The sequence below is a fragment of the Ursus maritimus genome, unplaced genomic scaffold (assembly GCF_017311325.1).
Source record: "Ursus maritimus isolate PB19 unplaced genomic scaffold, ASM1731132v1 scaffold_3, whole genome shotgun sequence".
Classification (NCBI taxonomy): Eukaryota; Metazoa; Chordata; class Mammalia; order Carnivora; family Ursidae; genus Ursus; species Ursus maritimus.
This window is the reverse complement of record NW_024425563.1, coordinates 27147934-27166521: the sequence shown is the minus strand read 5'-3', so window position 1 is coordinate 27166521 and position 18588 is coordinate 27147934. Positions and strand designations below refer to the sequence as shown.

Here is an 18588-nt window from a genome sequence, read left to right as displayed (position 1 = left end):
ATTGGACAAACTTTCTCTTTTTACCTCACAGGGATTATCAAAAGAGAAATATACTAAAACCACATAATTTACAGAGCAGTATGCACATTTTATTTACCCACTGTTAATATAAAAGCATTCTCAGTTTTATTCCTGCCTTAATTCTTGTCCCAAATGTAAAACATTATTTATCTCTTTAAACTCTCCAGTCCAAGATTCCCATGACATCATCCTGAAATAATAAGGTCTTCTTTCTGTCTTTAGTAAACCTGTTTTTCCTACTGGTGAAAATTTATAAAATTAATCTTTTATGCAAAGGCTATTTCAAACTTACGTTCCAGTGCATTATAAAGAAGTTCAAAATCTTCTTTTGTTTGAGGATTATGCCTCCGGTAATAGTCCAATTTGATCCATTCTTCTTTTTCTCGTATCTTCCTTAGTTCTTCCTCTGCTTCCCACTTCAATCTTAACATTTTCTGTTTTTTTAAATTCTCTACCACCACTTTAGCATGCCATTGTCTATAGTAAGTCTGTAGCACTATTACCTAGAGTTAAATTAAAAGGAAATAAAAAGTGTTTACTATCAACTACATCAGACAATAACAAAAGGCAAGGGTGTTACTTCTATTCCAATGTAGTAATTACTAAAAAGTACCAAGAGTCTAGGTTTAGCTCTCTGCCAGATATTCTCACACACATTAGAACATAGAAGCCGTGGATAATAATGCTCGTCAGCAATTTGGCTTTGAAATCAGGCAAATACGCCTTCCTAGGAGGCAGTTAGTACAACGCTTAAGAGCAGAGGCTCTGGAGTAAAATTTATTCTAAATCTTCCCTCCGCTACTCACTAGGTTTTTTTTTTTTTTTTTAATTTTGGTTTATTTTGCATATAGAGTCTTTAACTTAACCCTGATATATCACAAGTCCTCAATAAATACCATTATTGTTATGACTATTAATCACCTCTAGTTTATCTTAACTATCATTAGCTTAGGCTCATATTTAAAACAACATTTCATTAACTAAGCACAAGGCAGGCAGGTTATGTGTAGAAGCCACCGAAGGCAGGTTAGGTAAAGGAGAGACTTAAGCAACAAGTATTTATTAAATTGTGAGAAATATAAATACGTCTGAGGTTATAGTATAGTACTAGATCCTCGAGAAATTTGCAATGCAGCTGAGAGAGTTTTATATTTGTATTTACTAAACTCATAAATGAAAATAAAATGTGGAGAGGCTAGATCAAAATTGAGGACGGAGAATACGCTGACTCACCCCTTTGCCATACCCTAATCCTTGGTAATTAAAGAAAATCATATAAGCACACACCAATTAGGACATTGGATCATACGAAAGCAGTCCTCCAAAGGCACAGAAACTAAGAAGAATCCCCTCAAGAAAGGACACAGGTAGAATAAATTGATGAAAGAATCTATGCCTAATCATGAACAGGAAAGGGGGAAAGGCAAGCTAGAAAATAGAGAGTCTGTAAGATGGCTTCAAGCCCTAAACCAGTGGATCCTATGGGCAGAAGGGGTGTTGGGGCAACTGACAAGGTGACTGCTTGAGAAATGCAAAAGGGACAGGCTTCTCTAAAACAATTTAGGTAAACAGCAACAGCAACTAGAAAGACAAGAACAGTTAGTGTCGCAGAGGGCTGGTGATACCCGGGATGAACAGAAGCTCCCTCTTCAGAAAACTCTCTCTCTTCCAGAATCAAGACTTGGCCAACCCCTAAAACCACTGTGGTAAGGCTGTAGTAAACAAATATGCCTAGCACATTGGACATTAGGGACCTCAAATACCCTGCCTACATACCCAAGAATAACCAAACATTTGGGACGAGCCCACAAAATATAAGGCTCCTCATTCAACAAAGAGGTTTACTTTTGTGTGAAACAGAATTACTAGAACAGTAGTTCTCAAAGAGTTATGGTCAGACCAGCAGTATCATCCAGAAAACTGCTAAAAATGCAAATTCTCAGGCCCCACCCCAGAGCTACTGAATCAGAAATTCTGGGTAGGGCACAGATTCTGTATCTTACAAGTTCTGGTGTTTCTGATGCCTGCTAAAGTTTTAGAACGACTGTACTAGAGTAAAACAAAACAAAACGAAAACCAAGACCAGACTAGACAGAGTTAACATTTTCAGAGGGGGAAAAAAGGGGCTACTGCATCAATATTAAAAAACCAACAAAAAGATTTTACAGAATTTTTATTTCTTAAATTTAAAAAAAAATCAATAGAATGCACTTAACTTGGGTGCTGTTACACTTATTAAATAATGACACTAAAACACAGTTGTTCAAACAATATATAAGTTTTTCCCTTCTTACATCATAATGCAGGGATTAGCAAGCAGTTTAGGGGCTGGTAGAAAGCTCTATTATACTCAGCAAATGGCTTCCTACTTTTATGCCCTAGGTGGCTGGTCCATTTCTCATCTTCTTCCAACCAGTAGAAAGGGAGAAAAGACAAAAGAATTGCAACCCAGTCACTTTAAGAGCAATATCCAAAAGTGGCACACATCGTTTCCCCTCACACTTCATTTTCCAGGCCTTAGTTACTTGGCCTCACCAATATACAAAAGAGGTTATGAAATGTAGTCTGCAGTGGGGCAGCCATGTGCCCAGCTAAAGCTTTACCACAATGGGAAGAATGGACATTGGCTGAGAACAAGTAGTTGACTGTAAGCTGATCTGCAGAATGTGCAGAACCCAAGAGGAAATTAGTAAGTAGGAAACTTAGGTGAGAAAATCTTTTAAAATGTAGAGTAAAAGGTCCTAAAAATTAGAAAGAATGAAGGAAAATTAAGAGACATGGAAAATAAATGCAGACATTTCAAAATATGTCTGATATAAGTTCCAGACAGAATGAATAAAGTTGATTAGAGAAATTACTCAAAATATAATAAAAGTACATGTCCCCAAACTAAAGAAAGACAGGAGCACTCAGATAGAAAGGGTTCATGACCAAATCTCAAGCATATCACAGTAAGATTACTAAGCATAAAGTAAAAACCCTAAAATCTTCCAGAAAGAGGAAACAAAGAAATGAGAAATTGACGTCAGACTTTTAATCAAATATTGTTTCAAAATTATAAAGAAAAATAATATTTAAAATAAGTTTAAATCTAACTTTCTACGCACATTCAAATCAAACTTTAAGAATGAGGTTGATTCAATAGGACTAAGATGGTTTATCTCCCATGCATAATCTCTGAAAGAATTACTAGAGAATGTATTCCAGCAAGAAAAATAAAAGGGAAAAATTTTAAAATTGAGCAAAAACTTCCAAAAGAGTTATCAAGCTAAATACATACTATCTGGGGGGGGGAATCATATATATCAATGTAAATATATAAAACAACAATAAGCAGTAAAAATTATGTAGGAAATTATAACTATACAGTAAATTATATGTATGATTATAATTCCAGATCAAATCTCACTGGATAAGAGGAATGAGGGAGGAGGACAAGGAAATGAAAAACAGAAAAGCATGCTAAAGATTTTCACTTCCTTGGTTTAAGTAAGTCAAGCTAACATTTCTCCAACTGCTTTACAACTTTAAAATAATTGACACATTTACTCTTCTCTCTTCTCATGTATTCTTTATATTTTTTTATTCCTCTAAAATCATTTTGCTGGAGTTCGGAAAGTGTTGTAGAAATTTCCATCTCCTCACCTAATATCCATTCTCCCTAACTTCCTTACTAAGAAAATTATTGAGGAGCAACAATATGAAACTTTAAAAATGTATTTATCAGACTCGCAGGGATATCACCTGACACAGTTCAGGCCAATAAGATGTAAATGGAAGTCATTGGGTGGGGCTTTCAGGAAAAACTCTTGAAGACAGCATACAGGGTACATGCTCCTTGACTTCTCCCTTCTTCCTGCATAGAATGCAGACATTATACTGAAGGTTGACTAACCATTTCATTATCATATAGTAACAAGCTCATGATAAATTTAATGGAATGGAAAGGTAAAAGGAGTTTAGGTTCCTAATGACATTACAGAGCTACCATCCAAGCCCTGTACAGTAAGAAAGTAAAAATTAGAACATAAAAATCTATCAGGCTGGAATAACGGGCACTAATACAGTCAGCTATGAAGTTAACAGGAAACAATATTTCTTCCAAGGACATTCTGCAGCTATAAAATGTCCTAACAATTCCCTCCTTGGGTAGACTACTATTTTCTTACTCACTGAGAAACTTAGTTCTCTAAAATCATAACTTATCAGAAACTTTGCTCTTTGAAATTAGATAACTAAGAATGAAATATCCCATTCTTGCCCAGAGGATCTACATTGTTTTGACAGAGAAAAGCAGCCTTGATTTACAACCAACATGCTGAACTTCAAAGAAGAAACACTCCTCATCTCTCTTAACTTTGTTACCAAAGGAAGAAAGCTGGAGATACCATGCTCCCTAATTTCAAACTACATTACAAGTCTATAGTAATCAAAACAGTATGGTATTGGCATAAAAACAAACATATAGATCAATGGACAGAATAGAGAACCCAGAAATAAACCCATGTGTATATAGTCAATTAATTTATGACAGAGGAGACAAGAATATACAATGGAGGAAAGGACAGTCTCTTCAACAAATGGTGCTGCAGAAAACTGGACAGTCACATGCAAAAGAATGAAGCTAGACCATTATCTCACACCATACACAAAAATTAACTCAAAATGGATTAAAGACTTGACTGTAAGACCTGAAACCATAAAACTCCTAGAAGGAAACATAGGTGGTAAGTTACCTGACATCAGTCTTGGCAATGATTTTTTAAATCAGACTCTAAAAGCAAAGGTAACAAAAACAAAAATAAACAAGTGGGACTACATCAGACTAAAAAGCTTCTGCACAGGGGCACCTGAGTGGCTCAGTCGGTTAAGCATCTGCCTTTGGCTCAGGTTATGATCCCAGGGTCCTGGGATCTAGCCCCGCATTGGAATCCCCGCTCAGCAAGGGAGCCTGCTTCTCCCTCTCCCTTTGCCCCTGCTGGTGTGTTCTCTCACTCACTCTCTCAAATAAATAAATAAAATCTTTTAAAAACAAACAAACAAATAAATAGTGAGCTTCTGCACAGCAAAGGAAACTATCAACAATGAAAAGACGACCTACTGAATGGGAGGAAATATTTGTGAATCATCTATCTGAGGAGCAGTTAATATCTAAAATATATAAAGAACTCCAAAAACTCAAAAACAAAATAACAAACAATCCAATTTAAAAATGGGCAGAGGATCTGAATAGACATTTTCCCAAAGACATACAGATGGCTGGCAGACACATGAAAAGATGCTGAACATCATTCATTATCTGGAAAATGCAAATCAAAACCACAATGAGATATCATCCCACACCTGTCAGAATGGCTATTATCAAAAAAGATAAGAAGTAACAAGTGTTGGCAAGGAAGTGGAAGAAAGGGAACCCTTGTGCCCTGTTGGTGAGAATATAAATTGATATAGTCACTGTGGAAAACAGTATAGAGGTTCTCAAAAAATTAAAAGTAAAACTACCATTTGACCCAGCAATTCCACTTCTGGGTATTTACCCAAAGAAAAAGAAACACTAATTTGAAAAGATACATGAACCCTATATTCATTACAACCTTATTTATAATAGCCAAGATACAGAAACAACCTAAGTGTCTATTGACCAATGAATGGATAAAAAAGATGTGAGAGACACATACACAATGGAATACTACTCAGCCATAATAAAGAATGAAATCTTGCCATTTATAACAATATGGGTGGACCTTAAAGGGAATTATACTAAGTGAAATAAGTCAAAGACAAATACCATATGATTTCATTTAACATGTGGGAAAAACAAAACAACTGAACAAATAAAACAAAAATCATAGATGCCGAGAACAGAATGGTGGTTGCCAGAGGAGAGGAAGATTAGGGCACGGGTGAAGTGAGTGAGGGGGTCAAGGGATAAAAACTTCCAGTTATAAAATAAATAAGTCATGGGTATGTAGTGTACAGCAAGGTGACTACAGTCAATAATACTGTGAAGCACACTTGAAAGTTGTCAAGAAAGTAAATCCTAAAAGTTAACTTCATATGGTGACAGATGGTAACTGGATTTACTGTGATGATCATTTCACATGTATTACAAATATCAAGTTGTGTTGTACACCTGAAAAAAATATAATATTATGTATCAATTATACCTCAGTAAAATTTTTAATTTTGAAAAAACAAATAACATAAAATACATGGTGTACTGGACAATTTTAAGTTGGTCAGTAAGACTGCAATTCAAAGAATTTTAGTGTTTTGAATATTAGTCAATCTTTGGCCCTAATAATTAGATGCTTTCTTTGGAGTCTCAAAAAGAAAGAGCAAAGATCATCTTCTGATTTAACAGCTTTCAGCACTAAGATGGACATTCGGTGGGGAGAAGCCTGTTTAAAATTCTCACAGTGGTCCTCAAAATGTGGCCTATGATTCTTTTGCTGGCCCACAGACTGCTTCTTACCTTGTTACCAGGCTACGACTGTCTTCAAGAACCCTGCACCACGATGTAAATCAAACACACTATTTAATTTAGTTGACTTTTTTCTCACAGCAAGATTTTTTCAATGAAACAAGCACTGCATTGACACATTCTGGCACAAATTCTTTAACTTTTCACATACTTGTACGTGTGTTGCACTAGCCTAACAGGCTTGAGTCTTTGTCATCATCAAGGACTGCTTCTGTTCAAATGATGCCCTGAGCTAGAGACCCAGCAAAGCTGATTCATAATCCAAAAGAACCATTAACACTGAGTCTGAATCTGCCGGAAATACCAGCAAGGAAGAAGGAGGATTGCTAGTCAGTACTACTTTCTTCACTATTAAGTAGACTTCTTTCCCACTTTCAAATGCCTAGTGTTAAAATTATGCAATTAGTTGAGCAATTTGCGGTAGGAAGAAATTAAATAGGTGTTCTTTAAACTTAACCCAATCCAGAATCTATTCAGTAAAGAATTCAAGACACGTAATTTGACAGAGTATCCTCACAATTGTGTTGTAAAAATGTGGAAAATTACTGAAAGGAAAGTGGCTAGCCAATACAATAATATGAGAGAGCATTATTTTTTATCCAATTTCTATTTCAACTTCAGGCAATAAAAGCCAGGCAAATTATCCTGGTTGGTCTCCCTCCTCCAAGTTAATGAGTCCTATTGCATGGGTTGTAATTTCTTTGCTTCCTCACGGAGGTAGGTTCCACAGGACACATTCAGGTCAAACAAAGGGCTGTTGAGAGTGATCTTGCAGGTGGCGAAGAGTATGGTAGTTGTTATATGAGTGATGTGGTAACAAATGAGCTGGGGCATGGAAGGATGCCTGCATGTTCTTAGGCCTCCTTGTTCTCCAAACTACATTGCTGTGGAGCAACCAATCCAGCCTACCTTCACCAGACCCTAAAAGCCTGTACCAGCTACAGTGTCTGGCCAACTTTACAAAGACAATACAAGATATGGACAGGGCATACCTCCTCAAATTAAGAGCAACCATCTTGCCTACGGGTTGCCTACAGGCTCAATTCTATATAAGTTCAGACAAGTGCCAAGCTCCGTTAGGAAAATACACAAGAAGATAACATTGACTGGACCATACATATAAATGATTACAGATTACAATTTTAGGAACACGTGTGTGCACACATGCACATTTCTGATAAAGATCCAAGAGATTCATATTTTAAAATATATTTTATATGTATTAAAATACATTTTATTTCAATTGTGAAAATTCTGTTATGTCAAAATAAGTCACTGAAAATTCTATTTGGACCTGGGAGCAGGACTACCAGATTGGAAAAGTAAAAGTCTCAGCAAATACTCTGTCCAAAAAGGAATGATAAAACTGGACAAATTGTTTTTAAAAAATAGTAATCATTTCAGGATTCTGGAAAATGACCAAAGGCATACACCAAAGAAAAATTACTAAACCTCAAGTAGGAACACTGATAGTCTGTGGCATTTCAACTTAGGGCTGCTCTCATATCCCCCTTCCCCTCACCCTGGTTTCATCTGCATCCACATTCAGGGGGCTCAACTGATTTAAAGTGAGGTGAGGAAAAACTCCATACCCCCTAAGCAATGTCACAAACAACAGTAATCTCAGTGAAAAAAAAAAAAAACACAAAACAAAAACAAAAACAAACCAGCCAGCCGCTCAGCTGAGACTGTATTCTAGAGCAAGTAATAGACAGACAGACTAGCCAGAAATTAATCAGGGAGATCAGGAAAATGAGACAGCCATGATAACCTCCCAAATATCCCTAGTTGCCTGAAGGCTGAACACATGTACAAGAATAAACACATACTCAGGAGAGAGTAGAAAGGCCCTCCCTATTTCCATATCCCAGGCTGTGAGGCCTTGTGCAGAAGAAATCCAAGAAGAAAACCCAGGTTAAAATAAAAGCCAGGATAAACAGAAACTGAACTTGTCTGAAATTTGAATGCATCCTCCAATCCACACATGGGTCCATTAGCAAAAGTGGAAGCTTTACTAGATCAAGGAATTTGAGCACAACCTCTGATCAATCATTACCTAACCATTAGGCTATCGTAAGCCAGGAGCAACCTTCAGAAAGCCAGACTTACAAATAGAAAAACAACAACAATCAAAAAAAAAAAAAAAATGAGCAGAGACATCAATGGTACCTACTGCAATAGAGACAGACGTTGAAGCAGGTTTCAGCAACGGCACTGTTGATACTTTGGACCAGGTAATTATCTGTTGCAGTGGGGCTGGGGTTCCTATGTTTATAGGATGTTTGGCAGCATCCTTACCCTCTACCCATTAAAGTACAGTAGCACCTCCCCGATGTCATCATAATCAAAAATGTCTCCGACATGCAAAATGTTGCTAATAAGCACATGAAAAGATATTCAATATCATTAGCCATCAGGGTATGCAAATCAAAACCACAATGAGATATCCCTTCACACTTACTAGGTTGGCTATAATGAAAAATACAGACGGTAACAAATATCGACAAGGATGTGAAGATATTGGAATCCTCGTACACTGCTAGTGGGCCATAAAATGGTGTAGCTGCTTTGGAAAACAGTCTGGCAGTTCCTCAAAAAGGTTAAACATATACTTACCATATGATCCAACAATTACACTCCTGGACATATATCCAAGAGAAATGAAAACATATGTCCATATAAAAATTTATACACAAATGTTTACGGCAGCATTATTCCTAACAGCCAATAAGTGGAAACAGCTCAAATGTCCATCAACTGATAAATAGACAAAATACAGTGTATATGTTGGCATGGATATAATAGGTATATCCAGTTGAGTATATACAATGGAATATTATTCTGCAATATAAAAGAATAAAGTATTGATACTTGTCACAACATGGATGAGCCCTGAAAACATTATGCTATGTTTTAAAAAAGCCAATCACAAAAGACTGTATATCATATGATTCCATGTATATGAAATATCCAGAATAGGCACACCAATAGAGGCAGAAAGTAGATTAGCGGTTTCCTAAGGCAGAAAACATTGGAGGGAAATAGGGACTGATTGTTATTGGGTCCAGGACTTTTTTCTATGTTCTAAAATGTTGTATACCTCTGTTTAAAATGCAAAAATCATTGAATTGTATACTTTTTAGAAAGTATATATTATTTTGAAAATAAAGGTTTTAAATAGGAAAAAAACAAAAGAATTAAAATGGTACATTAGAAAATACTTAAACATAAAAGATAGTAAAGGAAGAAGAGAGGACAACAGAGACATCTGACAGACAGAAAACAAATAGCAAATGGCTGATATAATCCAACCTTATCAATAATTACATTAAATATAAATGTATTAAACACTCCAATCACAAGGTAGAGATTATCAGACTGGATAAAAAGACAAGATCCAATGATATGCTGTCTATGAGAGATATATTCTAGATTAAGACTCAAATAGGTTGAAAGTAAAAGGACAGAAAAAGATAGACCATACAAGTAAGAAATAAAAGAGTCAGAGGGGCGCCTGGGTAGTGCAGTCGTTAAGCGTGATCCTGGCGTTCCAGGATCGAGTCCCACATCGGGCTCCTCTGCTGGGAGCTTGCTTCTTCCTCTCCCACTCCCCTGCTGTGTTCCCTCTCTCGCTGGCTATCTCTCTGTCACATAAATAAATAAAATCTTTAAAAAAAAAAAAGAGTTGGAGTGGCTATATTAATATCAGAGAAAACAGACTTTAGAGTCCTTTTGGTTTCAATTACTCTGGAAAGCTCCCTAGGTGATTCTACTGCCCCAAGGATTAAGGCCAAGGTATAGAGAAGACAAAGCTAATAATGGCCAAAGGTAACACACAAATCCTTGGGAATCCCTAGGGGAAAGGGAAGGATTAGGAGCATTTAGGATTATGGTTCCTTTTACTGGGGGGACACTGGAGATAAAAACTGCTTTTAGGGGCGCCTGGGTGGCACAGTCATTGGGTGTCTGCCTTCGGCTCAGGGCGTGATCCCAGTGATCTGGGAACGAGCCCCACAACAGGCTCCTCCACTGGGAGCCTGCTTCTTCCTCTCACTCCCCCTGCTTGTGTTCTCTCTCTCGCTGGCTGTCTGTCTCTGTCAAATAAATAAATAAAATCTTTAAAAAAAAAACAAAAAACTGCTTTTAATACCAATGAAGCATAACTCACACCGATAAAGGTTCTCTCCTTGACCAAACCCTAATCAGGCTCCTCTGAGTAGTTTTTCAATTAGGCCTCAACTTTTGGATTTCTGTGATCATCTCTGTATTGTTCAATTTTAGCAAAAGCCTGCTAAGTCAGTTTAACCAGAATCCCATCCTCAATATTTAATGAGTTTCCTTATCTTACAACATATCCCCCAGATAATGCCTAATCACTCTGGCCTGCCTTCAATAAAAAAATCCTGTTAGAATGGTTTAGCCAGAATCTCCCCTTACCCTTGATGTTTTCTTAGTAATTTTCCATCCATTGACGCCTACCCTACTCCTTGGCTATAAATTTCCACTTTTCCTTGTATTTAGAGTTGAGCCCAGTCTCTCTTCCCCATCACAAAACTCCACTGTAGTAGCCCCTCTTAAATAAAGTCTGCCTTACCATCTTTAATAATGTGTTATGAATAATATTTTCTTTAAAAACACTCATGTGGGTTGTTTCATAAGCTAGTGTGCCTTAAGGAAACACGTAGATGAATACAGAACAACTGGCTCATTTATTTCATTTTTAGTATTCACTCATAATAAAACTTATCTTACCGCCTGTAATCTTCGAGCATGGTATTCTGCCGCCGAAAAATATTTTCCTGGTGTTACCAATTTATCAGTCATATTTGATACATACACACCAATTTTAGTCATCTGTGTGGATGTTGTATTTGTAGTCTGTTGTAGCTTTTTTCTCTCAAAAACTGTCTAAAATAAAAACATAAAAATTTAAATATCCACCATATACACATAAGTGAGTAAAGAGCATATTTTTCTGTGTTCAGTTAATTTTCTGTTATTATTTGAATTACCACATAATTCCTTGGAAGATTTTAACTCAATTTTTAAAAGTTTTTATTTAAATTCCAGTTAGTTATCATACAGTGTAATATTAGCTTCAGATGTACAATATAGTGATTGAACACTTCATACACCACAACAAGTGCACTCCTTAACCCCCATCACCTATATACTAATCCCCCCAGCTCCTCCCTTCTGGTAACCATCAATTTGTTCTCCATAGTTAAGAGACCATTTTTTGGTTTGTCTCCCTCTCTTTCTTCCCCTTTGCTTGTTTGTTTCTTAAATTCCACATATGAATGAAATCATATGGTATTTGTCTTTCTCTGACTGACTTATTTCGCTTAGCATAATACTCTCTAGCTCCATCCAAATCATGGCAAATGGGGAAATTTTTAATTTTAGAGAGGGATCCAGAACATTTGTCGATTCTGCAGTTTCAAAAACCTACAGAGAAAAATAAAAATATTACCTGGGTATCCCTACAAAATACATTGTCTTTTTCGGGAATCTTCTTAGGCATAGTTTGTGTTCCAGCATTGTGATATTCTATTCCTGTTATTTTATGTCTGAATCCACCAAGAAATGGTTTGTGAAAGTCAGATTTTATAATCTCAACAGCTACCTCCTGGTACTCAGTAATGCCTAAGGAGGTAAAACCAAGATTGAATGAAAGGTCACCTACAAAGGGACTCTAAAATACTTTATCTAAAAGACATCAAATAACTAACCAGTTTGTACTCTGACAGTTATAATTTGAGAGGCATCATTTAATCCATGTATTCTTTTGATCGGAAATAGATCTGGATCTGTAGAAAATATTTCCACTTGTATAATATCCTGTGGCTTAACTCCATGTTGCAGTAGAGTCTCATTATTTTTAAGAATCATTCCTAAAAATGACATGAAAGGAGAAGAAGTGTTGTGACAAAGAAATAATTATACATACTCATTTTAAGGCGATGGAAAATGTCAAAGATGATTATATGAACATATACAGTTCAATTACTGAATAGAATATCGATGATGTCCACCCCTTGCTGTAATGTTAGTACAGAAAACTCCACAACAGGAAAAGTTAAGATGTAAGAATTCAGCATTATAAGTAAAGCTACAACTTTCACAGGATTTCTCATCAGAAATACAAATACATACACATGCAGCTCTATAACTATTTAAAAATAAAAAACATATTTTATGAGCAAAATCATATTCTAAACATTGACTCTCTAAAAAATCACAATGTGCTATACGTAAACACAGGACATATTTATATCAGGGAAAATTTGATTATTTTCATACCCATTCCTCCCTCCAGTGCAGAAAAGTATATACTCAGAGTTCCAACCTTCCCTTTCTGTTTCTATAATCAGAAACTCATGTAAATAAATTCATGAAAAAGTGGAGTTAAGCCTCCAGATTGTGCTGGAAAAAGTGCACATCACTTGATTTTTATGTTATTTTATATCTTTTTTAAGTTTCTATCTCCTTTCATTGGTTTATTCTATAAATTGACTCAAATTTTACTTCTCTATTTTAAGAAATACAAAACTATGTATAATGATATTGGCTGTTGTTTTGATAGAATCTATATCACTCTTCCAATGCATGATCTTCCTAAATTACAATTACGAATTTGAACATAGCAAAGATTTTGTTACACTCGTTCTTAGAAATATATCAGATACCACCAGTCTATTTTAGCTATGTTTAAGAAAGCATAAAGATCCATGAGTTTCAATTGCACACCCAACTTAAAAAATTAACATGAATACCATATGGACCATGTGATAGGTTGAATAATGGCCCCAGAATATATCCATGTCCTAATCCCCAGAACCTATGAAAGTTAACTTATATAGCAAAGAGGACGGAAAATTTTATTAAGTTAAAAATTTTGAGATGGAAAGATTATCCTGGATTATCTAGGTGGGTCCTAAATGTAATCACAATGCCCTTCGAGAGGTCGGAAGGGAGATTTGACTACAGAGGAGATGATAAAACAGAAGCAGAGAGAGATTTGAAGATGCTCTAACGCTTGCTTTAAAGATGGACGAAGGGGCCATCAGCCAATGAATGCACGGTGTACAACTCCAGAAGCTAGAAAAGGGAGCAGATTCTCCCCAGAACCTCCAGAGGGAGAACAGCCCTGCCCACATGTTGGTTTCATCTGAGTGAAACTGATCTACAATTTCTGGCATCCAGGACTGTAAGAGAAATCGTGTTAAGTTACTAAGCTTATGGTTAATTGTTACAACAGCCATAGGAAACTAAAATAGATTCCCAGAGCTCTCTTCATTCCTCTAGTTTGTATAGGAGGCTTCGTTCCACCAAATTTGAGCTCCAATTCTAGTACTAGAAAAAAGCACCTATGTTAGAGAGCAGTTCACATAGAATCAAGTTCTTTCATTATCATGGCTAACATAAGCCTGTTACCCAGTGGTGATGACTGGTACCTACACATAAAGAAAGGTCATGAAGTACAAGAGTCTCAGGTACCACTGGCTAGCTACTCCAGTCTCAAAGTGCTCTCTTCTCCAATTTTGAACTTCATCTTATAGTTAATGCCAAGCAAGCAGTTTCAAATTCCCTTTTGGAGTCATACCTATATTTTAAGTTCAGATTCTACCACTCATTAGCTGTATGAATTTGTATGAGTTTCCCAAGCTTTAGTTTCCTTCCTTCAAAAAAAGTTAATAATAATACTACCTCAAAGGGTTGTTGTGTGGACTGAATGATAATAATGTAGGCAAAACATTTTGTAGATGGACTAGCACACAGTACATCTCAATAAATTAATTGTCATGATTGTTATTACTAATAACTATTTAAATTTTAGCAGTTTCCCTACTCAAGCTTTAATAACCAGTTGTTTGAATACATCAGCATCTTTGTATTACAGCACATTCATTATGACAGTTTTCTAAAAATAATTTTGAAATTGAACTGATTGTTCTCTCTGATTTGACGAGGAGGCACTTAATAGGTATGGCTTACTCCTTTTTAGTGTTAGGATTTTCCCACAAAAAAAAAATGATTATATTTCCCTGGAAACTTTTTTTCTGTGGCATCTTTATAAGTTAATACCAAAACTTCAAAACTGAAATATTAGCATCTGTGCAGACATATTCCACAAAACATTTATTTAGCTATGCTGCTCTCACTCACTCTATTACAATTACAAAGACTATGTCCTCTCATGACGTGACGCTTCTATAAAGTGGGCTGTTCAATACTGTCCACAAAATATAAATTAACTTGAACACCACGGGAATGTGAATTGACCTTAGTGTATAAACCATGTTTAGTCCTCTTTTTATTCTATACACACTCACTCCTCATCAACTTCTCTCAACCTCATTATCTCCCACTCCCCACACAGAATCTACTTCTAGCCACTCTAAACTTCTTACAACTTCCCCCAGAGTCCCAGATTTGGGACTTAGCACAAATATTATCACTTTTATTAAATGAAGCTTTCTAGACTCTCCCAGTTTCCTTCCTCTCTGTCCTCACAGCTTTTTGTGCATATCTCCACTAAAACATTTACACATTATGTGGTAACTATTGCATACATTTTCTTTCTGACTAGTCTGTAAACAATTTGAGAATAAAGATTTTGTTTCATGTTTCTTTACATCTTCAGTTCTTAGGTAAGTATTTAGAACAAGTATGTCCTCAATAAAAATGTGTTGAATGAATGCATAATCACAATATAATGTGCAAACAATAGATATCAATATATTTCATTCAATAAATCAAAGATCTTGATTATTTACATGATAAAACTAAAGAATCTTGGTAAGTTTTACTAGCTTCCAAGCTTACCTGAATATCTTATCTGCAATATATTAGATGGGATCTTTAGTAGGTATGAAAAATGATCCTTGAGGTATTTTACAATGGTGTCTATTTTAAAAGGCATTATAATTTCCTGGCCCACAGGAAAAAGTACAACTTTTACTGTAGATAAAAAGAGAAAAGAAAGAATCATAGTCAAAAGCAAGGGTCAGCAGCCTACAGTTCATAAGCAGATAGAGAATGATGTAGCAATTTTTAGTCACATAGAATGCAGACTGCCTCTGCCATGTTCCCCCACTGCACTTCCATGGTAAGAGTTACTTTTTAATTTCTATGAGAAGTGACATTCAGATTTTGTTTTGCATTATCCAGAATCTCAAGAATTAGCATCAGTGGTCAGTACCTGTTCCCCCAATCCCAGCTTCAAGTTCTGATCTTTTTTTCCATTCTCTGCTATGAGGATCAGTGCACCTTCAGGATTACCTCTTTGCTCAGAATACCACAAGAAATAGGAAATAAAACAAAACTGCTTTTAAAGAGTCCCAGTATTTGGTATTACATTGGTATTAATTGGTACTAATCTGGTATTGGTATCTGGTATTATATTACTCAGATATAAATACAGGAACATTTCAGAAAATCAAGCATTTTGTGTACATATTGGAATGGGAGACCTTGAGCCTAGAGGGTGTCCCTCAAACTATGATGTGCATGTGCATGCTTTGATCCCATACTGATAGCATGCCTCAGTAAATCAGCGCATAGGCACGAAGTTAAGAAAATCCAATAGAGAAATTTTCAAAGAAAAATATATCTAAATCCATTCTTCTTCTCATAATTGATTTATGTTTATAGTTGTCAAAATGTAAAACAGAAAAATCACTGTTCATAACAAATATCTAGAATAACTATATATAAATCTACTTTTCACAAAAATAGACATTATGTGGCTCACTACCCATTCTATAAAATAGGAAAACAAGATACTTACATGTTGATAATAAAGAAAAACTTTTTAAAAGCTCATTATAGTGGCATAAAGTTTCTTCTTTTACATCTACAGATTTTAAATTTTAATGGAGAAGATGTACAAAGTGAGTAAAAAGTAAGATGGAGGGCAGAGTGTACATCATAGGCCAAAGAAGTTTTGTATATTTCTAGATTCCTGACACATGACAATTTTCATAACGCTAAATGAGACATTTACCAATAATCCCAGAATAAAATTTAACTGGGCATTGTTAATGCTGAGATTCTTTGAGATTGTTAAAACTTATTTTCACAGCTGTCAACAAACACTCTCATAGATGTTAAATTATCAGAAAGCTATTTTAGTTGCATTATAGATTCAAAATTCCATGGTTAATATATTTTAACATTTTCATAGCAGTGACTTCCTAGGCTTTGGGAAGGAGAGGTGTGCGAAGGAATCTGTGGGCCCCAGAAAGTACAGGACCAAGACAACTTTATTCTAATCATCATGTACTTGTTATAAACTACAATATCAGACAATCACAGAAATATAAAAAAATGGAGCCCAGGGGGTGCCTGGCTGGTTCAGTCAGTAGAACATGCGACTCTTGCTCTCAGGGTTGCAAGTTCGGGCCCCACATTGGGCGTAGAGATTACTTTAAAAAACAAACAAACAACATGTCTTCTTGACTGGATTATTTGTTTTTTGGGTGTTGAGTTTGATAAGTTCTTTATAGATCTTGGATACCAAGGGGAACCCTCTTACACTGTTGGTGGGAATGCAAGCTGGTACAGCCACTCTGGAAAACCGTATGGAGGTTCCTCAAGATGTTAAAAATAGAGCCATCCTATGACCCAGCAATTGCACTACTGGATATTTACTCCAAAGACATGGATGTAGTGAAAAGAAGGGGCACCTGCACCCCAATGTTCATAGCAGCAATGTCCACAATAGCCAAACTGTGGAAGAAGCCAAGATATCCTTCAACAGATGAATGGATAAAGAAGATGTGGTTCATATATACAATGGAATATTACTTGGCCATCAGAAAGGATGAATACCTACCATCTGCATCGACATGGATGGAACTGGAGGATATTATGCTAAGTGAAATAAGTCAAGCAGAGAAAATTATCATATGGTTTCACTCATATGTGGTATATACGGAATGCAGAGGACCACAGGGGAAGAGAGGGAAAACCAAATAGGAAGAAATCAGAGAGGGAGACAAACCATGAGAGACTCTGGACTCTAGGAAACAAACTAAGGGTTGCAGAAGGGAAAGGGGTGGAGGGATTGGGTAACGGGGTGATGGGTATTAAGAAGGGCATGTGACATGATGAGTACTGAGTGTTATACACAACTAATGAATTGTGGAACACTACATCAAAAATTAATGATGTACTATATGTTGGCTAATTGAACTTCAAGCAAAACAAATTTGAACTTCAAGCAAAACAAATTTGAAAAAGCAACCATTCTTCAAAATGAGAAAAGGAAATCCCTATCTTCCTTAGGTAGTACCTGTTGCTAAAGGATCTTTCACTGATGCTTTCAGAGATTCCTTTATAGCCTTTATCTTATCCAGAAATGCCAGTGATCCAGCATTGGAATACCGTTCGGCAGGCTGCACTGCATTCTCATATTTAGTTAGATCGTGCTCTGTAGAGTTTCTTGGAGAATATGAAGCTTGTTTGGGCAACAAAGCTTCTTCCATGAGATGTTCTTCATCTTCTGGTTCCACGTTTGGTAAGCTCTGGTAACTTTCCTTAACATGTGTGGTATAGTCCTCACTGGATGGTTCAACTTCAGATTCATTATCTTCTGTTTGATCTGGCTCTGAAAACTCTTCTGAGGGAACTGGAATACTGATAATCTCAAAAGCATCTTCATTTTCTTCTGATGCTTTAACAACATTCTGAGTATCAAATTCTTCTTCCTGGTCAGACATTTTCCTGAACCAAGAAAAATAACTACATTTACTATACATAAAACTTTCTACATCAAATATCAAATTCATTGGTGGTATACAGCAATGTTCATAACATACTGCAATGTTGCTCATTATTTTTTTTAAATACTGATTATTTTAGTAATGGCATCAGGTAAAAGCATTGGTGAATTTTTAATAAAAACACCACAGCAAGTAAAAATCATACCAAAAGAGAACCTCAAAACACAATCAACTTGAGAAAAATATACTGTCAAGAATATACTGAAAAATATTTTAAAATATATTGTCACCTCTTCCTTACTCAATCAACAATGCCTTGTGAAAGGGCTTATTTGAATAGCTTTTTTTTCTGAA

General features: G+C 35.9%; 1 protein-coding gene across 1 annotated transcript in view; it reads right to left on the bottom strand.

Moving 5' to 3' along the window:
• IQUB (IQ motif and ubiquitin domain containing) overlaps positions 1-18231 on the bottom strand; it is a 45065-nt gene extending 26834 nt beyond the window's left edge. Inside the window, exons 1-6 of the mRNA XM_008705900.2 lie at positions 17805-18231; positions 15335-15469; positions 12238-12399; positions 11979-12151; positions 11258-11413; positions 314-524 (exon numbers count right to left, since the gene is read on the bottom strand). Of these exons, the coding sequence (XP_008704122.1) occupies positions 314-524; positions 11258-11413; positions 11979-12151; positions 12238-12399; positions 15335-15469; positions 17805-18231 (1264 nt within the window). The remainder of the gene's footprint in view (positions 1-313; positions 525-11257; positions 11414-11978; positions 12152-12237; positions 12400-15334; positions 15470-17804) is intronic.
• Positions 18232-18588: the final 357 nt, after the last annotated feature.